This window comes from Mytilus galloprovincialis, chromosome 6 (genome assembly GCF_965363235.1).
Source record: "Mytilus galloprovincialis chromosome 6, xbMytGall1.hap1.1, whole genome shotgun sequence".
NCBI lineage: Eukaryota > Metazoa > Mollusca > Bivalvia > Mytilida > Mytilidae > Mytilus > Mytilus galloprovincialis.
In genome coordinates, this window is record NC_134843.1 from 9790911 (window position 1) to 9815980 (window position 25070).

Consider the following 25070-nt stretch of genomic DNA (forward strand, 5'->3'; position numbering starts at 1 on the left):
TTCATAAAGTCAGAGCATTACTATGAATAAGCAACGTGATTATTTCAGATAAATATCAATTCAAATGCTATCGAATACAGTGATCCATTTCCCTTTTGTCTAATTTGCACATAAGTTCTCAACCAAAACACATATTAGCAATAGACGTCAACGAGGATAAAACAATATGAATTAATGGTGTATAACACAATCGTCAGAAAGTAGGTTTACTTATATATCCATACAAATATAAATCCAAAATAGAATCAAAATGATCAAATATGTCTAGTAAAAAGGGAGCAAAAGATACTAGAGTGACATTCAAACCCATAAATCCAAAATAAACTAACAGCGCCTTGGCTACAAAGACAAACGCACAAATATACAAAATAGTACATTAGATAAAACAGATAAAATTAAAAACTAAACAACACAAACTCTACCAAAACTGGGGGTGTACATAAAGATTGACAGGAAAAAAAGAAAGTTAGAACAATAAAACACCAATGTGTCAGTCACGAACGACTGCATATAACCTTTGTGCCCTTTGTAAATGTCATTTTCACTTTGCGTTATTATTCCATTAGTTTTAAAGGGCACTCCAATAAACTATTTACCATTAATGAAAAGTAAAATAACAAACATACCGAACTACAATGAAAATTCAAACCTGGCGTTCTTTAACAAATAACATAACAATAGAGCAAACACTTCAAACGAATAGAAACAACTGCCATAAAAGTAAGTTGCAATCGTTCAGAATTGTTCATATAAAATCTGAAAGTACTTTTATTCGTGGGGTTAAGTGATTCAAGCAAAATTTACATATGCGTGGGTTCTTAAATTGGGGGGTTTTAGTTTTCTGAAAACAATCGAGTGAAGAACTTGAGCCATCAGAATTGAATCATATCATGTTGGTTTTTAATGATTTGTAGCACTTTTCAGAATAATGTGTTCATTTTCAATGACTTTTTCGTCTATAATTGTTGAGAACATTCATTATTTTTTTTATAAAATAATTGCTTTCGTAATATACAGATTCATTTATGATCACACATTATCTAGATTTCAGGAATTGCAGATTTAACATTTAAATTGTCGAACACATGTAAAAAGAGGTGATTCCACTAGTTTATCCACTTTTTTTCTACAAAAATGACTGTACAAAGTCAGGAATATGAAAGTTAATTGCTCCTGACTTTGTCTATTATTTAAACGCAATATTGATCTATTCCTGTTTATTGTTTTAAGGTGCACTAGCTACGAGATATATTGAAAATGTTAAGTATATTTTTTTTGTTCAATCATTAATGAAAACGAAATAGTGAAATAATAATTCGCTTTTTGCAGCCAGTATGGTTTAATTTTGTCAAATTAAGATACATTGGTGACATTCCTAACTTGCAAGTCAATGATTCGATCTCATTGAATCCGTACTCATGTGAACTTCAATTCAACCCCTTAGGTAGAGATTGATAACGAATGCATTGCGGGTGTTTGGTTATTTAAAAAAAAAATGTCAACATTGAAAGTAAAACAAAGGTAAATCATTTGATTGATTGGTGCGATCCACCCCCAAAAAAATCAATCTTATACAGGTGAAAAAGGATGATTAACATATATTTTTAATATATAAATGAAATTTGATAGACCTAAAAAATCCAATTGAACGAGACCGCTTTCTATGTATATTTAAATTTATGTTTATATCGCTTATTTGACAATTTGAGGTCTTCAAAGGTCAACTCGATAATTAATTAGATTGCATCAAGACTAAAATACACACGAATCAAAGCTACAAAATATCGAGCCCATGCCCTGTTTATTGTTTATTTTAAACTTATTTATAATTTGGATAAATGTTTTACATGGTGATAAATCAAATATGAGAATTTGAGTCAAATCGGTGACATGAATTTGACAGCTAGTGCCCCTGTAATTATGGATACGTACATCTAAATATAAAGCTCTAAATTGTTTCGAGTTTATTTGTGACCAAATTCATGACATCACTATGTAAAAACTGACGCATTTGCTCTAAATTGGCTACGTTCAGCATATATTTGTGAACGTAAATGTGAGTACCTATTATGTTATTTTACGCACATTAACATCGTTGTTAAAGACAATTTCTAGGAAAATAACTATGATACTCATATCTATATAATTTAATAATATTTAGAAATAAGGCCTTCCTTTGCAGATTCACCCCAATGCTAGAAGTGTTTTGCCCCGGAAATATGTTAGACAAAAATATGAAAAGTATAACAATCTGACAATATAGGGTACACATGTTCATTTTTGAAACTGTTTTAAATTAAGACCTTGTATTTTCTGACATCGAAGAAGGTAGACAGTATTTTAAGTATTTTATCATACTTAAACTTTTATTTTAATCATCCAATTACCGTCCTCAAACTTTGGTATTAATAACAAATTACTTCGTATACATTTATTTTTGAAGTTTGGGTATGGAAATGCAGTCTCTTTTTTTCCTTAAAAGTTCCAAGTAATAGTTTTTTATCTTCTTTATTTCTTTCTAAGTATTTCTTTCCTTCTAGATGTCTTTGGTTTTGCGTCCTTGGTTTATTGGCACTAAGTAGTTTATCTAGTAAGTTATTATTTTGTCGTCTTTGTTTCTGTTTTAATTTTTCTCCCTCTAGATGTCTTTAGTATTTTGTCATTAGTTTACTGCCTCGTAGGCGTTTACATTGTTAATGTTTGGATAGTCGTCTCTTTTCTTCTTCGATGTTTTTCTCTCTAAATGTTCAGGGTTTTGTGTGTTGTGGGTTTTTCAGTCTCGTAGGCGTATAACAAGTAATTTGTTTTTGGTCGTCCTGTAAGTTGTTTCTTTATGTTTTTTTTAGCTCACCTGGCCCATAGGGCCAAGTGAGCTTCTGTCATTACTTGGCGTCCGTCGTCGTCCGTCATCGGTAACTTTTACAAAAATCTTCTCCTCTGAAAATACTTGACCAAATTTAACCAAACTTGGCCACTTGGGTATCTCGTTAAAAAAAAATGTGTCCGGTGACCCGGCCAACCAACCAAAATGGCTGTCATGGGTAAAAACAGAACATAGGGGTAAAATGTAGATTTTGGCTTATATCACTGAAACCGCAGCATTTAGAGCAAATCTGACATTGATTAAAATTGATTATCAGGTCAAGATCTATCTGCCCTGAAATTTTAAGATGAATCGGACAACTTGTTGTTAGGTTGTTGTCAATGAATTGGTAATTTTAAGAACATTTTTCCGTTTTTGGTTATTATCTTGAATATTATTATAGATAGAGATAAACCGTAAACAGCAATAATGTTCAGCAAAGTAAGATCTACAAATAAGTCAAAACATGACCAAAATGGTCAGTTGACCCCTTTAAGGAGTTATTGTCCTTTATAGTCAATTTTTAACAATTTTTCGTAAATTTTTGTAATCTTTTACAAAAATCTTCTATTCTGAAACTACTAGGACAACTTTAACCAAATTTGTTCACAATCATCATTAGGGTATCTAGTTTTTAAATTGTGTTTGATCCCGCCAGCCAACCAAAATGGCCGACATGTTGTTGTTCATTAGGTCAACCTATCTGCCCTGAAATTTTCAGACCATTCAGGCAATCCGTTGTTGGGTTACTGCCCCTGAATAGGTAATTTTAAGAAAATTTTGCAGCTTTTGGTTATTATCTTGAATATGGTTATAGATAGAGATTATGCAATTATGTACAAAACGGTCAATTGACCCCTCAAGGAGTTATTACCCTTTATAGCCAATTTTTAACAATTTTCGTATATTTTGTAAATTTGTACAAAATATTTTCCACTGTAACTACTGCGCCAAGTTCATTATAGATATATATATATATATCATTGTAAGCAGCGGGAATGTTCAGTAACGTAAGATCTACAAACACATCACCATCACCAAAACATAGTTTTGTCATGAATCCATCTGTGTCCTTCGTTTAATATGCATATAGACCAAGGTGAGCGACACAGGCTCTTTTAAAAGAGCCTCTAGTTCCTTTTTGAAGGGTCGACGATTAACGGTCTTTTAAGCGTATATATAGATAGGGCAGGAAGATGTGATATGAGTGCCAATGAGACAACTCTCCATCCAAGTCACAATTTATAAAAGAAAACCATTATAAACGGAGCCTAATCTCACACCGAACAGCAAGCTTTAGGGCCCCAAAAATTACAAGTGTAAATCATTCAAACGGGAAAACCAACGGTCTAATCATATAAAAAACGAAAAACGAGAAACAACAATGAACCACATAAACAGACAAGCACTGAAATTAGATTCCTGACTTAGTACAGTTGCAAACAATTGCAGCAGAATTAAACGTTTTAATGGTACCAGTAAGTTTTTTATTTGTCGTCTTTGTTTCTTTCTTTTAGTTTTTCCCCACTAGATGTCTTTGGTTTTATATGTCTTTGGTTTTATATATGCATATAACCAATAGGTTTTATTTTATAGACTTATTTTCTTATCTCATGTTTTCCCTCTCAACATTTCCCAACCTGGTGTGGGTTGTGGGTTTTTTTATGTCTCGTATGCGTATAAAAGGTTTGTGTTTAAATGATCGTCTTGATTCTTTTTTAGTTAGTGTTTGTTCCCTCTTATTTTATTTCGTGTGTTGTGGGTTTTTCGTCTCATAGGTGTAAAACAAGAAAGTTATTATCTTGTCATCTTTTTTTCTTTCTTTGAGTCTTTTCCGTCTAGACGTCTTTGGCGGTTTTGTGTTGTTGGTTAAGTGTCTTATAGGCGTATAAACAGTAAGTTTGTTTATTGTCTTTGTTTCTTTCTTTGATGTTTTTAACCATTTGAATGTCTTGTTTTGTTGGTTTACTCTCTCGTAGACGTATAACCAGTATTTTATTTGTCGTCATTTTTCCTTTCTAACTGTTTTTATCTCTTTAAGTGTCTTTTCATATTTCCTTTTGTTGTTAACCTTTACTCAAATTATTTTTTTACTCATATAAGATTTTTTTAATCATTTTTTATTCATTTTATTTTGTAAGGAATAAATTATATAAGGAATATTAAGTATTATAGAGTTTAATTCATGGAAACATTATTCTGATATTTCAGTAGCAAACACCATTACTTCTGACAAGTGGAGGTATTGCTTGGCTTTGATGGTCACTTTGACATAACGGCCACTCATTTGCCGATTACAATGGAAAATAAGATGCTCCTTTAACTTGGCTGGGCCTTTATAGTGTGCACATAATGACATTTCTTTCAAAGTTGACCCAACTATGATATCTACGTTTTTCAGACGTTAAACTGTGAAAAAAATAAAAAAATACATACAAATATGATATAAAATGCATAAATATACGCTTATATTTTTTTCCGACTTGCATATGCACCAGTAGATTTTCGTCTGTAAAGCAATTTGATCTTACTAGAATATTGGGTTAACAATGCTTTTCAACTTCGTACTTTATTTTTTCTCTTTTTACCCTTTTTTTATTCGAGCGTCTCTGATGGGTATTACGAAGTAGAAACGCTCATCTTAAAGCTGTAATTTTCTTTAAAACAAAGACGTCTTAGAAAACAATCAGCTACATGGAAAACTACAAGGTGTTTCGCAAACCTGTTTTACCTTATTTCGCTTATACTGGATAGACATCGGATGTTATCTTCATAAGCGTATATTTCTGTTTGGTTTTTAAATATTTTGACAGAAATTGTATTCCCAAGTATTAAATAGAATCATCATGTTAAAAATATAACAATCTTGATCTAGAGCAGCTAAATTTTCTGAATCGCTAGGCAAAGATAAAGACTTCTAGGAACCAGTATATTTCTGTATACCATTCGTAAACATAATATACCTTGTTAATGATATTTTTTATTATTATAGTGATTTTCATTGTAATTATTTTGCAATCCCGAGGAAGAAAAAAACAGTCGGATTAAAATAAGCGCATATAATATATGATTGAGAGTCTCAGTAAAGGGAACACATTACATACATTTTTGCAAATGGGGGTGGTGAAATGATCTTAGCCTGATTTTCAAAACATAAAATGCAAAAAATACATTGCTTGTGTTGAGTGCTTTATCTGTTTTACTGTTATAACATTATTATATATTATAACCGGCAAACATTTCGTTAACTGACTTTTACATTACGTTCTTTTATGCTTCTTCTTTTTGATCCAATGATTGGGATTACAGAGAGGTAGGATTTATATTTCAATTTGTTTGACCTTAAGGGTACATATGCAAAGCATATGATATATATCAAATAGTAAAATCTTTTTAGTGTTAAACCTCAGTGTCTTTTTATGGTTACGGCAATTCGTACTTATGACAAATGCCTAATTTTAATATGTTTTAAATAAATTTAACTTTGGAACCAAAAGCTGAACATTTCATCATATATATACTAGAATATCGTATAAATACATCTTGATATGCCCTTTTCTTCTTGAGTTTTATTAGCTACGTATAATTGGCAAATATTCCCAATACATTTAACTGCTTATTATGCATGCAATATCCAAATACTTGATAGTCTCCGAATCAATTAGGAAGATGTATATAGATTGTGGTTCGAAAGAGGGGACGGGTGCAGTCCTTAATTTGTTTTTATATAATCGCATTAAAATCAGATAAGACACCATTGTCCCCTTCCTCAAAGTAGAAAAATAAAACGACAGATTTGTTGATTGATAAAATGCAATAAAATTTCGGTAACATTAGTTGATTTGCATCATGCCTCTTAGACTAAATCCCATAGAAACTTACGATTATAATCTGATCTGTTTATAATTTCAATCCATTTTATATCATACATATTTCCTAGATCTACCCACCAGTATGGTAAATTGTCATAGTTGGTATGTGAGTAGGTTGTTGCATTTCCATCGTGTGCATATTCAGCACAGCAAACATGATTTCCCCAGGAATGTGTTTTAAGATGCCATGAACTTTGTTGGCTTTTTTTCTTCCGAGCAATGTTCTTAATTGCACATTTGTTTTGTTTCCAGTCTGTTAAAAGAAAGTCAAGGTTTTAAAAAAATTGTCAATGTTTATATCCAAGCCACCTATGTTGTTGATGCATAATGAACAAAGATTTACACAAATAGAGTGAAATTTATCAGGCAGGTTCTACATTATTGGTGGATTTGTTGCCCAATCTTTAGTTTTCTATGTAGTGTTTTTTTATACTGTTGGTTTTTTTTTACCATGGATTATATATTTTGTGAAGGATGGTTGAACACAGTACATTAATAAACGTAAAATATTCAATTTATGGATAGAGCGACATCCTTAACTTTTTTTTAAAGTGAACTAGTATTTTTCTAAAGCAATATTTCTATCTTAGAGAGTACTCGACTAGGAATACACCATACAATGTTTCCAAGGCAGAAAACCCTATTATCTATTACCCTGTTAGCTATTATTCGTGTGTTTCTCTGTCCTGTATGTTCTCCCATTTATTTCTATTGTAGTCCTGTCATGTAATGTTTTCATTTTAATGTTGTATTTAACATTGCCATAAAAGCGGGAGGTTTTGCATGCCCCAAAACCAGGTTCAACCCACCATTTTTTTCTTAAACTGTCCTGTACCAAGTCAGGAAAATTGCCATAGTTGTATTATAGTTCATTTCTGTGTTTGTTACATTTTAATGTTGTGTTTCTGTTGTGACATAGGTCTCCTCTTATATTTGATGCGTTTCTCTCAGTTTTAGTTTGTAACCTAGGTTTTTTTCTCAATCGATTTATGAATTTCGAACAGCGGTATACTACTGTTGCATGTATCTGTCATTTTTAAAGCATTAATAATAACTTTAAGATAAATGGCCATTCCACACTGTAAGGCTGTCTGATTATTTGGGATATTTCCCCTTAAATATTACCTTCTGACAGAGGATTTCACTTGATGCACTTGCTTTGGACAATTTACAGTACTTTCCTTGGTACGTAAATGTTTTTGTTAAATATTTGCGACAGATCTAATTTATCTGTTAATCATTGAAGAATACACATATGGTTGTAAATAATTGTTCTTTTTTGCAGTATTTTTTAAATTCAAAATGACTTATTAGATGTTGTTAAATGTAATTTGTTGTTCTTTAAATGCTTTTTAACTGTCAACGATGAGAGAAGTCAGATTGAACTTAATTAATTTCAAAAACGATTACGGAAGATAACAGAATAATCGGATAAAAAACATTATATTGTGCTACTACTTAGCGTGTGATAACAAAAGAAGGCGGCAATCAACTCAAATCAAGACGCATTGTGACCTGCCATTCAGTGGACGCAATAGTTTAGAAATATACTGTTTGAAGAGTTATTTCTCGCTTGAGTTAAAGACCTCATCATAGGTGCTCCTTGATAACTAGACTGATTCACAGCTATTGTTATCGACGAGTGATATCTTATTAAAGAAAAATGAAAGTATAATTTCTTTTGCGACGCGCATTAATCCTAATTACTTAAAGACCAAACAGCCTATTGTTTATGCGCATCAACTAACGCAACTTGGTAGTGACATAAAAGCTCTATGACGTTGTTTCTAGCAATGAAAAAAACGTCAAATAAAAACGTCCTATTTCGCGTTTTTCACGGATTCCAACATGGTGTACGCTTAAAAATACGTCTCCCAAGTAAAGAGGAATTAAGCGTCGAGCTGATATCTTGTGGAAATATAACACAAATGGACATAAAAGATACTACACTATATTTAACCTTCGTTCTAATAAAAACAATCAAATATAACTTTTGATCTTTACTTTTTTGCGCCGATCTGCATTTCATTTTTTTTAATTCTTTCACATGCGTAGATTATGTCTTGTATTTCCGCCAATATGCATTTCATTTTTATTATTCTTTCATTTTGTCTTTCATTTGCGACGATTGTGCCGTCTGTCCTGCTTTAGGTTAAAGTTTTTGGTCAAGGTAGTTTTTGATGAAGTTGAAGTCCTATCAACTTAAAACTTAATCATGTTAATACACATGTTTTCTATGATTTGATCCTTCAAATTTTAATGTCAATTTTTCAAAATTTAAAAAAATTGAGTATTGTCATTTGTTTCATTTCAATTTGTCTTAAGAAGAAATGATAAACATTTCGCCTGATCTCACTGCAGCTTACAGCTAATTTCCTACTGTATGTAGATCATCACTTTAGTAATTTGCTTGCTTTGTTGTTATATTTTGTTAATGTCCAATTGAATTATCATATATACAGGTTTACATACCTATATATGAAGATGTGAATCTTATTTACAAAGCTTAAATAAACATTTATACAAACAAAGCAAGGAAGCCAACCAAAGTTTTACCCTACATGCATTAGGAAATTAGCTGTAAGGCAAAACATATAAAATAGTTGTAAATTTAACTTATGACAAAAACAATTGCTCCAAGAATGATATCCAACATAAAATCTCTCCCTTTTATTTAGCTAAAACTATGACTGGAAAGATTGAAAACAAATTTCGATTTTCAATTCCGGCAACAACCTTGTCTTTTTTTTTAATTTACAAAATTAGCAATTTAGATTTATAATATTTTATCCTGTTGGAGAAATCTAACTTTGTATTTTTCAACAGAAAATGATTTCTAAATTAATTTTTGAATTAAAAACCTTTTGTATTCTCGTTTATTCAAAACATCGTCATGTGAGGTAGTAATAACAGGGATTGTATTTCATGATAGATGTATAACGTTTTAGAATCAAAAACTTGAATTCATATATTATACCTATAATTTTAAATTCCCTATATCTTAAATATTTAGAAATAATGACTTCACAAACTAGATGGAATAATTTCTATACGTTCGTCTTAGTCGGGAAATATAATGGTATAAAGAAGTCTGTCCATGCTTTTGTGTGTCCGTCTGTCAACAGTAGCAAATGAGTTCGTTTCGGCAAACTTCTGAAATTGACGCGAAAAAAACACACACATGTAGTCTGATATAGTCAAATACTCTGTAGTTAGCCAGTGCCAGCTTTCATTTATTTTCAATACTTTTGCTAATGAGGGACAGAGGACAAAAACAGACTTTCCTCACAAAAGCGGCGAGAAAGGTTATTTAAAACAATTTCCCATTCCGACGGAGGGGGTTTCTGAAGGTTAATATTGTGCGGCAACATCATCATAAGATCTAATACTGACACATGCATTTAATCTCTTGTATTACCGGATAATTAAGAAGGCGATTATAGTTGTTATTCTTGGAAATTTAAATGTGGGGTTCAAACGTCCAATTTGCGATTTTTTTTCAAAAAGTGCGCCAGCAAGGAAAGTTTGTACTATGACGTCAGATGCGATGTTCTGAAGAAAGACACTCTTTTCTTCAAAACGAACAAGAAAAAAAAACATGAAAATTGCTCATAACTTTTTTGAAAGGTCGGTGACACACACTTTTTTTGGCTTTATTTAGAAGAGTACACGTGGCACTTTCCTTCTTGAAATTATTATAAAGAAATCACTGGTAGATATTTTTTGATACTGGAAACGTTTTTCATTTTTACGTTTTATTTTTGGCGGGAATGAAATAAATCATATGTTTAAAGATCAAAATAATATGAGGCTTAAACTCTTGAACATGTATTTGATAGATACAAATCTACTGTTTAATGTGAAACAAGAATTATGCTTGTAGGTTTGATATAAGGGATTTTTTGAAGAGTTTATATAACAAGCAAATATTATGTCAATATTCGGGAAAACACGAAACTGAGGTTGCTATAGCGACAAAACTAAGTCGATGACCCCCAATTTTTTTCATCATTTTTTGTTCTTCAAATCATAAAATACCTTCACACAAAATTTTAAGGGAAAATCACTGGTAGAAATAAATAGGCTGTTTGGTCTTTAAAGGGGCACTAGCTACGAGATATATAAAAAAAAACTAAAGTAAGATTTTTTTTTGGTCAATCAATAATGAAAGTGAAATAGTGAAATAATAATTCGCTTTTAGCATCTAAAATGGTTCAATTTTGTCAAATTAAGCGAAGAAACATTGATAATTACTCATTCACTTGCAAGTGAATTAGTCGACCTCATTTAATCCGTATTCATGTGAACTTCAATTTAACCCCTTGCTAGAGATTGACAACGCATGCATTGTACGTGTACTGGTTATTTAAAGAAAAAGAATGTCAACAATGAAAATGAAACTACGGTAAATCATTTGATTACTGATTCGATCCATATAAAATCACTCTTATACGGTTAATAACAATGAGAAACATATATTTTTAATCTATAAAATAAACTCAAACAGACCTAAAAAAAATCCTATTGCACGTGTTGGTTTAATCTATTCATATCTTCATTTCTGTTTACATCGCTTATATGGTCATCTGAGGTCAAATCGATAGTTAATTAGATGGCGTCTGGAATAAAATACACACGAAACGAACCTTCATAATATCTTCCCCATGCTCTGTAAACTGTTTATTTTAGAATTTTGGTAATTAGGATAAATGTTTTACATTATTATAAATCAAATATGAGAATTTGAGTCAAATCGGTGACCAAGAATTTGACAGCTAATGCCCAACAGTTTGTTTCTGACTGTGAGAATTTCTCCCTTTAAGATATATAGGCTATTTTTTACCTGCTTAATCAAATATGTAATAAAAAATATACCTTCGCGTGCTACTTTTTAAGTAAAATGAGGTCGAAATTTCAGATATTTGCTCAAAATTCAGATTTGTGGACGTACTTTTCCTCCGGACAGAAATACATTACTTTTTTGTTTTAAAAGATAAACACAAGCCTTTTTTTTTGTTAAATGATTTATAAGTTCTCTATTAATATAAGTATCCTATAAATTTATGAAATATTTGGTTTAGAAATAACTAAAATTTATCAAATGTTCATGAATGTAGAAAAAAAAAATTTGCTGTATTTTTATAAAAATTTTAAAAAATTGCATCATTGACTTTTTCATGAAATTTGGTAAAAATAATCTTCAAACGTAATCAAACCGAATGACATTTTAAAACAGAGGGGTCCACTAACTCGTTTCAAATTTAATTCAGTTTGAATGATAAAAATCAGTCGTAAAATGCATCTTTTCCCGATATGTCACCGTTTGACGTCACGAAAATAACATTTTACGGTAGGAAAGTCATTACCTCCCCTGTAACTGTAAAATATGCCCTTAAATGAAATAGAAGGTACCAATTTACAAATCTAAATGCGCTTTTCGATCATTATTGTCACCTGAGTAAAGCTCTTGCCAAACAATTGAAAATCCAAATTATGTTTCAAACGTTGAAAAACTGATAAAACCAAAAAGTATAACCAAATAGAGACAATGAATAATAGCTTTGCATCAGGGAGATTTAATCCTTTATTTAAATCAAATCAAAAATTTCATTACAGAAAATTTCAATTGAACTATATACCCTAAAAGAATCTTATAACAACTTCGACTCTAAATGATTAAACTAAATTATTATTCTATTACGTTCAGTGGGTTTCCGTGTCAGAAAACATTCTGTAATATTCAATGTAATAGTTTTGCACGAAATGAAGTAAAAAACAGACCGGCGACATATACTTTTACTGTTGTTTTTACAAATAGAAAAGTATAAGCAACATTTCCAAACAGCACTAAAATGAATACTTTTTTGAAGATAATCTAAAAGTACCTTAACAATATTAGCATAGGGAAGCAAATGAAATATGTATTTCAAGAAAACTGTAAAAAGACAATTGTACTTTCAATATTGATCAATATTTTTTCAAGAAACTTTAAACAATAATGTTTGGTTCTCTTTCCACATCTACTAAAGTAATTACGGGGGAAATGGGATAATGTTTTGGAGAAAAGTCCACAGTATTTACTCAACATAAAACGTGTTTGGAATAGTCAAACTGAAAATTAATCTCTATTTAGAACAATTTGAATGAAGACACGAAGAATAAAAGAAATTGAGGACTAGAAACATAAACTTAATTGTTTAGAATGTAGACAATGATATTTAGTTTACAAGAAAGCTCACGGCCCTAATGATATCAATATGGATGAAAGTTGTTCATAGATAGAATTATAAATCAGCCAATGGAAAACAATGTAAAATTTCAAGTTGTCGATAAACAGTAAAATCACAGAAAATAAACTCTTAAAGGAAAGTCATCAAATTGCAAAAGCTCAAACACATTCAACAAATGTATTACAACTGACACATGATATATAGTTTACGGGAAAACATCCTTGAATCCAAATATATGTTAAGCAACCCAAGCCAGCTGGAATAGAACACCTAAAATAGAGAATCACAATGGAAAAAAAGACTTCCATGTGAACGTTCGTTGTTGATGTTATATGAAAGGGTTTTCAAAAGGAAATCTCGATGAAATAATCCAATATTCCAAATGCAATTGCAAATATAGTCTTTTTCGTAATTTTTTTTTTTTATATAAATTGTCGATCATGGAATCCAAGCGTCTGAACCGATAATTGATTAGCACGTGTCACTTTTAATGATAAAGAGATGGCCATTTGATAAGGCATGACCATTTTTCATTAAGTAGGAAGTCCTGGTAAGAACCACAAAACGAATACTTTATCCTGAAACAAGATAAAGATGAATATTTGGCCTAACACGTTCTTGTAATTAAACAAATTATCACATTAAACGATAAGAACTACTGGCACAATTTACCTTTAACTTGTTTATTGCTTTTCTTTAGCATATCAATACTACGATCGAGCTTCGCTGTAAGGATATCAACCTTAGATTCGAGCCTTCCGTCCTCTTTACAGTCTTCTGAATAAAATGAGGTACAAATAAGATTAACATTACTATACCGGTATTCAAAAATCATAAAGCACAAGTCACAAATATTATTCAACGTACACACGATTTGATGATGAACATTTATATGAAATACATGTCTGCGAAAATACATTTCCGTTTCAAACAAATAATCACATTTAAAGATTAGAATTGCAGCTTTTATTTACCTTTAACTTGTTTATTATTTTTCTTCAGCATATCAAGACTACGACCAAGCTTCTCTGCGAGGATATCAATCTTAGATTCGAGCCTTCCGTACCCTTTACAAACATCTGAATTAAACTTTCCTCCTGATATTGTTATTTGACATGCTGACAAAAAAACACAGCATGTTATGATAAAAACTAATTGCTGCATTTTTAATATGCACACAGACAATTTAGTATCAAAGTTGTAAAGAATATTTCAAACACTGATATTAAATCTCGTTTCAAATGAAATAGATATGAATGAAGACAACTGTTTTCATGCAAAGTTTGGTGGCCATTTCATGCAACACTATGACACAATGGATCATTTACAAGTTCAACACGCAAACTCTGCATTTGATGCAAAGTTGATGTTTTGAAATTTGATGAATATGCAAACTATTAATACACATTAAAACAAAAAAAAAGATGAAATTGAAAGCAAGTTCTTTGTTTGTATTAAATAATAAGACATATTAACAAAAAGTAAAATAACAATAATAGACAAAAGACACAAGACGTCCTCACAGGTAATGAGAGCTAGATTACAGTCAATTACCCAAAATAAATACAAAATGATCATAAAGACTAAAGTAGAAGTCAGTGAAAATCCAACAGAATACTAGTGATGAACTCTATTGCTGTGAAAATATTCAGTTTCGTGTTTCAATTGACCAAAATATCTATAGTTTTATTACTTGATTTATTTTATTTGACTGGGCGGGGTCCATCTAAAGACTAGTGTTTTCAGATAAACCTATCGACTGTTCAGTAATAATCATTAATCCGGTTAAAATATATAAACACTTTATGTGTATTCGAAAATGAAATAGGGATACATAGTCATTGATTTCCCTATAAAAGTCTTTGTATATCCATTTGGTGACACTGATTTACTACAACCCTTTTTTTCTTAAAATGTGATGTACCAAGTCTGGAACATGGCCATTGTCATATTATAGTTCGTTTCTGTGTGTGCTACATTTTAATGTTGAAATTCTGTTGTTCCGTAATTCTCCTCTTATATTTGATGCGTTTCCCTCAGTTTAAGTTTGTAACCCGGATTTGTTTTTCTCTAAATCGATTTATGAATTTCGAACAGCGATATACTACTGTGGCCTTTCTAGGTGATTAAAAATCAATAATTGATTTAACGGCATCACCCTTATTACACACAAATTATTATCAAATAGGCTGTTCTTATGCAAATTAGAATGTTAGCTCCGCCTGATTAGTTGAAATTTCATTTGTATTACCGGAAAATGAAAAGAAAACTTTTTAACAACATTACTACAGACAGACTAGAAAACTATATTTATCAAAGATAAAAAAAAAACTCGACTTGTTTTTAATTTCCTAGATGTTAACTTTCAATGTGTATGTAGAACATTCTAGCTTTTCCTATACGTACCAGAAAAGGAGCACTCAAATAAACTATTGACCTATAATGGTTTACTTTTACAAATTGTTATTTTGATGAAGAGTTGTCTCATTGGCACTCACACCACATCTTCCTATATCTATTAAACATTAATGTAAAGTAAAATAAAACAAATACCGATCTCAAATGAAAATTCAAACTAGTTTACCCTAAAGCGAAGGATCAGCTGATTATCTATCTTCAAAGCTGTAAATTTGACTATGAATATATGGCCCTTAAAGAAAACGGTTACATAACAAAATGATATAGATATTATTAGTTACATAGTGTTCTAGTGACCTAATACGGTATATATGGAATTTACTGACCCCATATATACCGTATTAGGTCACTAGCACACTATGTAACGAATTTATCTTACAGACTATCTTAACGTGTAAAATTTAGACTAGTGACCTATCAAAATGAGCAAGTCTTCAATACAGTTAACATTAACATGATGCCAACAATGACAACTTGTTAGATTTAAATGTGTTTTCTGAATTTATTTCACTTTATCATCACTTTCTTCGTCTGTTCAAACCTTTAAGATTTTTTCTCAGTACTGTTTTGTTTTTCTAAAGGGACGTATTACCTCTACTAACCGTGTATGAAATAAGCCCCGCCTCCTTATTACCTTATATGGAATATAAAGGGACGTAACTCCACTACTAACCATTTATAGAATAAGGCCCACCTCCCAACTAACCTAATATTGAATATACACGGTTTCCACGAGGACGCTTTTAACCAATCATATTCCTAGAAATGTATAGGAGGTAAGATAAAAACGGTTACATAACAAAATGATATAGATATAAACGGTTACATAACAAAATGATATAGATATAAACGGTTACATAACAAAATGATATAGATATAAACGGTTACATAACAAAATGATATAGATATAAACGGTTACATAACAAAATGATAAAGATATACTTACAAGTATTGGAGTAATTTATCAAAAGCTATAGTTCCTAACATCGGATTTCGTTGATACTAAGATATACCGTGTGCATTGCTGTGTGTTTCTTTTTTCCACATTGGCTTGATATACAGGTGAAGAGTTAGTGTGCGAATCTCTAGCCTGTGTGAGTCTTGTTTTTTTTTGATTTTATTATTTATATGTTCGGTGTTACGTGTGGCGTCGATTTCGCTTAATTAGAATACATGATTATGTAGGGGCCAGTCAAATACACCCCCGGGTGCGGTATTCTCTTGCGACGTTGGACTGTTTTCTGCTCTTTGGTGAGATAGTTGTTTCTTTGAAACATTCCCTGCTGCCATTCTGAAGTGCAAGAAAACTAAAGATAAAACACTGTACCAAAAAATGCCTCAGAGTTCCAAATGTTCCGTGATAAATAAATCATGGCTACTTACAGACAAATATTAAGCGGCTTTATCCTCGTATAGGTCTTACCTCAATGATTTTATGCAATTTGAATTTAAAACATATGTAAATTGAGGTTCATAATATTATACAATTATAGCCTTTGTATGAGGTTGATACAAGAATATGTAAACGTAAAATAAGTATATCGACAGAGGACAAGGCCCGAGGTCGATATACTTCTTTGGGTTGATATATCTTGCATTGACCTTATATAAAGACTGCAATTGTTATGCTTTTAATATTATATCATATTTGTATCAAAAACGTCGGTGCTTTATATTCTATTTTCCGATCATTTAATTTTGTTGGAATTTTTGATAGATATCCTATTGTCTATTTTATGCAGTCATTGTTTATGTTTTTTGTGTACATCTTATATATTTGAAGATTATTTTTTAAGTAATCGATGATAAATATACACCTCATACTGTGGATTCATTATTATTCGTTGGATACCAGTTTTCGTGGATTTTGAGGGTACAGTTTAACCACGAAATTAAATTTTCAACGAATGATAAATTTTCTGTAAGTTTGTATGCCGACTTCAGCTAAACCAAGCCTGAAAATTAAATAACCGTGAATATCCAAGATTTCCTTCATCTTCGAAAATTGGTACCCACGAACATAAATGAATCCACAGTTAGACTTTTAACAACATCATAAAATTCATAAATATCAGTTTTTAAAAGTTCTAAAAATAACCATGCAATATCACTTTTCTATCCTCTTTTGAAAGTATAGTTTAACAGGTGACTGTTCTGGAACGAATCAAATTAGTCAACGCTTACAAATCAATGTTATAAGTCACTGAAATTATCATTCAGGAATAATGAAGGTTTAGAAATCTGATGTACAGTAGTTGTCGTCTGTGTATGTAGTTCAAACGTGTTTCTCAGGTTTTTTTTAAATAGATTTTTTCCCGTTTGAATGGTTTTACTCTAGTAATTTTTGGAGCCCTTTATAGCTTGGAGTTCGGTGTGTAACAAGGTTTAGTTTGAAGGCCGTACCTTGACCCATACTGGTACTTTTATAAACTGTTATTTGGATGGAGAGTTGTCTCGTGACAATTATACCACATCTTCCTATATCTATAGAAAGAAAAATCTGTTTTCTCAGTGATTCTACAATAAATAGTAATTTTGTACTTCTCCTTATAATCAAATGTACCATTTGGTGTTCAAATTGGAAGAAATTACAGTCAACCACACCATAAAATAATATCTTCGTACCGATTATTTATTAAACCTACATTTATCCTAAAATAATTTCTAACGGGATAAATTAAAACAACGATATATAAACAGGCTTCACCCACTTTTTTTCAGAAAAATGACTGAAAGAGGTCAGAAAATATGAAGTTGATTGCTTCTGACTTTTAAAAACTAAGGATTTTCTTATCCCAGGCATAGATTACCTTAGCCGTATTTGGCACAACTTTTTGGAATTTTGGATCCTCAATGCTCTCTAACTTCGTACTTGTTTGGCTTTATAAATAATTTGATATGAGCGTCACTGATGAGTCTTATGTAGACGAAACGCGCGTCTGGCGTTCTAAATTATAATCCTGGTACCTTTGATAACTATTTGTCTATTATCAAACACAATATTGATATATTCTTCTCTATTGTTTATCTATTGTTTAATAACGGATATAGACAACTATATCTAAACCTCTTGATACGATTTTATGTTTGACAAAAACCTGCTTTTATATTTTTATTCATCTTCACAGCATTTTTGGGCCCCCAAACCATGACGAGAACTTTGTTTATTGTTGTTGTCCGGATTCACACCAAAAACAACGTCGTTGAAATTGAATTTAAAGTTTGCAAACAAGGGATTATATATCTCCTGGTTTTGTGATTTTGGAAATGCCGCTATGACCATTGCCTGATTACTTTTAAAACTAAATTTACTTCGTTATATTATCAGAATTTCTTTTAAATGATAATAATCATAATATAAATGAACTGACAAAATAATTGACGTTGTGTAATGTGTAATTTTTGTTAAAATTAACTATTTGTTTCCTATGTTTCCAAAATGTGTTGATTAATTATAAAATCAGAAAATCAGTAACTATTATAAACTGTCCACGGAGATATATATTAATTACAAGGACATACATATAATTTATATATAAAAAAAATAAGATTACTTGTTGATAACTTGTGATAAAGATAGAAATTAATATTTCTAATGTTTTTAGAAAATGATATTTTTTTTAGAATTTGCTGATATTATATTTCTGGAAGATGTTTTAGTGACTATTTTATTATTGATAATTAAACTTATGTTTCATGAGGAAAATGTGGGTAAAAATGGGTAATGTTGTTAACTGTCAATCAATTCTTTTTTCTTTCTTGATCTATAATACCAAAAAAAAAAAAATGTAGAAATTACACATTGTGCTTCTCAATTTTATGCAATATTTGTAAATAAAGATCCATTGCAAAAGTTTTGATAAAATATTTTGTAACCTTGTGCATATATTAATTCAAAAATTATTGAGAAACTAAGGTTTCAACTATTGTGTTAAATCATTGTTTTCCCTTTATTATTCATATTGCTCTTTAGCTGTTCCTGTTCTTAAACAGTCGTGGATTCCAAATATTCAGCTTTAATCATTCCTGATGAAGGTAAATCCTGAAAACGCTTCGCTTGCAAGACGTTTATATTTTTCAATGCATATACATTTTTTTGTTAAGACGTTTTGTTTGAGTGAGATATTACCAATGATGAACCTCTTTATTATATAATCACAATGTTTTTGGATACACACTTTGGCTTTGAATAATTTATGGAAAACGTAGAAATGATAAAAACGTAGAAGTGGACATAATTTTTTCTGAAGATGTTTTTCTATAGACTTTATATAATTAAATACAAAGTTTAATCCTTGTATCTTTGATGAGTTTATTTCCTATCTTTGACAGGTTTGTTCCATAAATTAAGACAACCCATTCATTTGATCGTTGTTGGTATTAAGGAACAATCATTCATTATCCACACCTTTAATTGTTTCTTCACATATATTTACATAATATATGCATATACAGTACCATACAAAGATGAATAAAATGAAATTGAGAATGGAAACGGGAAATTGGGAACAACCCGGCCAAGGACCAGACGACAGCCCAAGCCCACCAATTTGTTAACAGCATAAATACTGTTCTCAAAACAGTGATGACGACGTACAGCTTGAAATTGTTGTGTTTGTAAGACACATATGATTTCTGCCGTAGTAATCATTCGTTCTATAATGTATGTTATTTTATTGGTTAATTTTTTTGTTTGATTCAAACTTCATTACTTGAATGTGCAAAGTTAACAGATTGTAAATAAAGGTAACAGAATTCTACTACTGTTCAAAAGTCATACATCGATTGGAAGAAACAAATCTGGGTTAATAGCTAAAATCGATGGGAACACATCAACTATAAGAGGAAAATAACCGAACAACAGACACAGTGAATTCAGGTGTAATACCACAATTGATTTTCCCCTATTAGTCTTTGTTAAATCGGCACTTTAACAAAAAAATGTACAATATTTACCTTTATTTCAACCAAAGAAATACTTTGCATGTATAAGGTTCAATCCTTTCCAGTGCTACAGTGAAAATTTCACACTACATGTTATTGCATATAAGAAAGTAACCATCACCGGAAGTAAACAACCCAATTTTTACACTGTTATTTACTGGTTTCCTGCTTTGGTAACTATGTAACCATAACTTTCCAAAATATTTTATAAGACCATCAAATCAAAAAGGAATGATGCTTTCAGACACCCAACAAACATGTTTATGACTCAGAAAAATTTAAGTGCATTGAAATGCAGAGTTAATTTTCTACAACTGTCAAATTCAAGGGAATATTTTTTTAGACCTATTTCGTATACAACCGGATGTGACGTATCATACTTTGGTGGTATTACACCTAAAGAACACCTAAATGTCGAATAAACTTAATGTTATTTTTTTTCCTCCAATTGCAAGTTATTTCAAGCATAACTGTCAAGTTTTGTCTAAGTCAGAGCTATAGGTTTAGAGAAAATCACTATAATGGAAGGCCATATCCTACGACGATTTCAGTCTTATTTCTTCGAAAAATCCTAATTTCAGTGTATCATTATAAAATGCAGTGTTGACTTATATCTGATCATATACTCATGACCTATGCATTCAAACAACTAAATAGGACACAAAAGACAACTTTAAGATAATAAACAATTGTATTGCACCTTTTAGAGTTCATTTGAAGGTCTGTTTTGGTCCATTTTTTCCTTCTTTCTTCTTTTTTCATCAAAACTTGATATCTTTTGTCTAAAAAACTAAACAAATGTGATTATTTTCCCCAAAAAATATAATAAATGTAATGTTAAATCAATAAGTAAAGTGTTTTAGTGAAAGAACTGTCTCTTTGAATGTTAACAGTTACCACGGAAGTTTCTATAAGCCCTTATGTGTAACTTGAGTTTTTGGTCTGTTCCCCTAGTGTGACAAATAACAGTTCCCTTTCGCCAATCATGTATTGTCACTGGTATCAAAGTCTTTTTATTTACTTAAAACAGTATATTTCTAATAGATTTACACAAAAAATCAACTTTCTTATATTTTATATTAGAAAATGGGGAGAAAGAGTAATAAAAAAATACCTCAAAATGTTTTTAAAAAGGGTTATGTCCCTTGGAATGCTGGTAAAAAAAAATTGGTAAGAATTATAAAGTGTAAGTATATGAGACTGGATTCTGATGTGCATAAATCCAGGGCAAATAAGTGTTTAGATGATGTTTTTGTCAGTGCAAAATGCAGACGGCACAATGGCAAATTGTAAACTTTTGCGACCAAAACACCAAAAAACATATCATTAGTTAATACATACTTTAATGCTTAAGTGTCATCTGCAGACCAATTCACATATAAGAGTTTTCAACAGACTGCTCTTCAGAACATGGTTAACACTGAAATGAAAATTCACATGTTGTATAAACAAAACTGTAAGGGTGATTTAAGATTTGTCTGTCGACCCATTTGACTTAGCAAACACCTGTAAACCCCCATTTCAAGACAATTTTACCTCAAACGTGCTTTCTGTGTCTCAATCCATTCCAAATAGTCCATGTTTACAATGTATGCTTAGTAATAATTTTTAAAAATGAAAGTACAATAAGGTCACGATTGCACATGTAGTTTTCCTAAATAGGTGTAATACCACAATTGATTTTCCCCTATTAGTCTTTGCTAAATCGGCACTTTTAAAAAAAATGTACAGTATTTACCTTTATTTCAACCAAAGAAATACTTTGCATGTATAAAGTTCAATCTTTTCCAGTGCTACAGTGAAAATTTCACACCACATTTCATTGCATATAAGAAAGTAACCATCACCGGAAGTAAACAACCCAATTTTTACACTGTTATTTACTGGTTACCTGCTTTGGTAACTATGTAACCATAACTTTCTAAAATATTTTATAAGACCATCAAATCAAAAAGGAATGATACTTTCAGACACCCAACATACATGTTTATGACTCAGAAAAATTTAAGTGCATTGAAATGCAGGGTTAATTTTCTACAACTGTCAAATTCAAGGGAATATTTTTTTACACCTATTTTCGTATACAACCGGATGTGACGTACCATGATTTGGTGGTATTACACCTGAAGTGCAACAACAAAAAAAACGACAGCATACATAATACAGTTTATTTGATAGCAACTACAATATTCCTGACTTGGTATAGATCATTTTGAGAAAAATTGTGGCGTGAATCTGGTTTTATAGCTAACCTCCAGCTTATGTGGGACTGTTATAAATACCGCTAAAATAACAACATCACGTGACAGGATTACAGTACAAACAAAGATACTCAGCACAGAGAAACACATCAATAAATAATATTATAGTACATTTCAACATGTAAACCGCATAACAACGAACATCTTCCTTAAACTAAAGTACAACACATCACACACAATTGCGTATTTTTTTACGTATATATAATCTTGAAATTTATACAATTATATGAAGCCAGATTCAAAAGTTTACAATTATTTTCATAATGCTAGTCTAAATATTATCATGATTATGACGGTCTTTAAAATCTATTTTAAATTAATGCTTTGACGACGTCATAATTATTTTGAACAACACAATACTTTATCCACGGAGAAAGGAAATTATCTTCACTATATTGACAAATGAGAAATATGTTAAGTATACCTAACCTTCGGATACAAACCACAAGCGTTGAGAAATAACAAAATATCTAACCGATAGCGTTAAAAAATCATAACTAAATATATAATTCACTACAGAATAGTCATTTTCGGGAATAGATCACGTCCAGTACTTAGCAAACCGACGAAAAATGTCGTTAATAGATATAGGAAGATGTGGTACGAGTGCCAATGTGACAACTATCCATCAAAATAACAATTTATAAAAGTAAGCCATTACAGTCATTTTAGACACAGACACATCGTATAGATCAACCAGTTCGTAATGGTGTCAATAGAATGTGTTATTCCTCCTCATAACTCTGTTGGGGCAGTTTCATCATAAGGAGCACACTCCCGTGTATCAAGTCCGTATAGTGAGAACATGCACGAGCATTACGTATCAATTGAGATAACACCATACGATGGAAAAGAGGGTATGTTTCTGCTGAGAAATGAGAAATTGATAATTTGGAAGTTGAAATCATCCCGTTTGTTATACATTTCAGTGTGCAGTCGTCCATCTATGTCAATATTAAAGAAAATAACAAGGTATGAAGCAGTCGTTCCCGTATCAGTAGTACCCTTAATTTCGAACTGACTGAAATATGAGGTGTTCAATAATAAGACATCATCAATAAATTTTAAAGACAAATTTAGCAAGTTGCTTTTTCTTTTTGTCTTTCAGAAGGTTCTGAATGAATTCTGCTTCATAAGGGTAGAAAAAAATGGGTCATTAGTTATGCACAATTGGTAGCCCTTAAAATACCGACTGTCTGTTGAAATATCATTCCTCAAAACTCAACAAATATATCGTCAATAAAAAAAGTCCAGAATTTTGATGATATCATTTACAGTGTATTTTCTAATAGTTTCAGTGAGGTTTTTTTCTTTCTCAAAAAAAGAATTATTATAACCCAAAACAACACATTTATATCTACCATTTCTAATTTGTATAGAAAAAGCTCTGTTTCATTAGATAGTGAAGTCGAGAATAGTTGTCAGCACTTTGGAAAGATGCTTGATGAATATCTTGATGATCCACTGCTGGTAAGTCCAGTAGTCAGCACTTCTGTGTTGACATGAATATCAATTATATGATCATTTTAATAAATTTCCTGTAGACAAAACTTGAAATTTAAGTCTTTTCTTATCCCATGAATATATAACCTTAGCCGTATTTGGCACAACTTTTTGGAATTTGAGGTCCTCAATGCTCTTTTACTTTGTACTTGTTTGGCTTTATAACTATTTTGATCTGAGCGTCACTGGTGAGTCTTATGTAGACGAAACGCGAGTCTGGCGTATTAAATTATAATCCTGGTACCTTTCACAACTAAATATGTAACCTTTTTTATACGGTGTGTGTGAAGTTTTGTGATTCAGTATAATGACGGTAGATTTCCTACGTTTTCTTTGATGTTAATACCAAAGGAAAGAAGACATATTTTTTTATTTTGTTAGATTTCATTCTTTCAAATTGATGTTAAAATATATGTAGAATTTTCAGTTGTGCAAATAATTCCATGTTCTTTTGTAATACATTGCTAAAATGGTTCTAACATACGAAATCAGCACTATTTGAGGCTTAAATCTTGTGTATGCTTAAAACCAGTAAGTTTTTATTTGGTCGTCTTTGTGTCTTTCTTAGTGATTTTTTCCTTTATATGTCTTAAGTGTTGTATGTCGTTGGTTTACTGTCTCTTAGGCGTTTAAACAGTAAATTTTCACTTGGTCGTCATCGATCCTGTCTTTTTGTTTACCCTGTAGATGTCTTAGGTACGTGTCGTTGGTTTACTGTCTGGTCGGCGTATAACAAGTAAGTTTAATTTTGTTTTTTGTTTTTTGTCTTTTGTTTTTTGTCATTTGGTTGTCTTTTTTCTTATTGAGTTTTTTTCCTGTAGATTTTGTGTTATTTGAATTGTTACTGTCTCGTATTTGTATAACCAGAAAGTTTCTATTTGATCATCATTGTGTATTTCTAAGTGTTTTCCCGCTAGATGTCTTTGGTTTTGTGTCGTTTGTTTTCTTCCTCGTACGCGTATAACAAGTAATTTTATCA

The 25070-nt window shown here is 31.0% G+C and overlaps 1 protein-coding gene across 1 annotated transcript in view; it reads right to left on the bottom strand.

Moving 5' to 3' along the window:
* Positions 1-5025: 5025 nt before the first annotated feature.
* LOC143078505 (uncharacterized) overlaps positions 5026-25070 on the bottom strand; it is a 30903-nt gene continuing 10858 nt past the window's right edge. Inside the window, exon 4 of the mRNA XM_076253367.1 lies at positions 5026-5265. Coding sequence (XP_076109482.1) covers positions 5058-5265 — 208 coding nt within the window. The 3' untranslated portion in view covers positions 5026-5057. The remainder of the gene's footprint in view (positions 5266-25070) is intronic.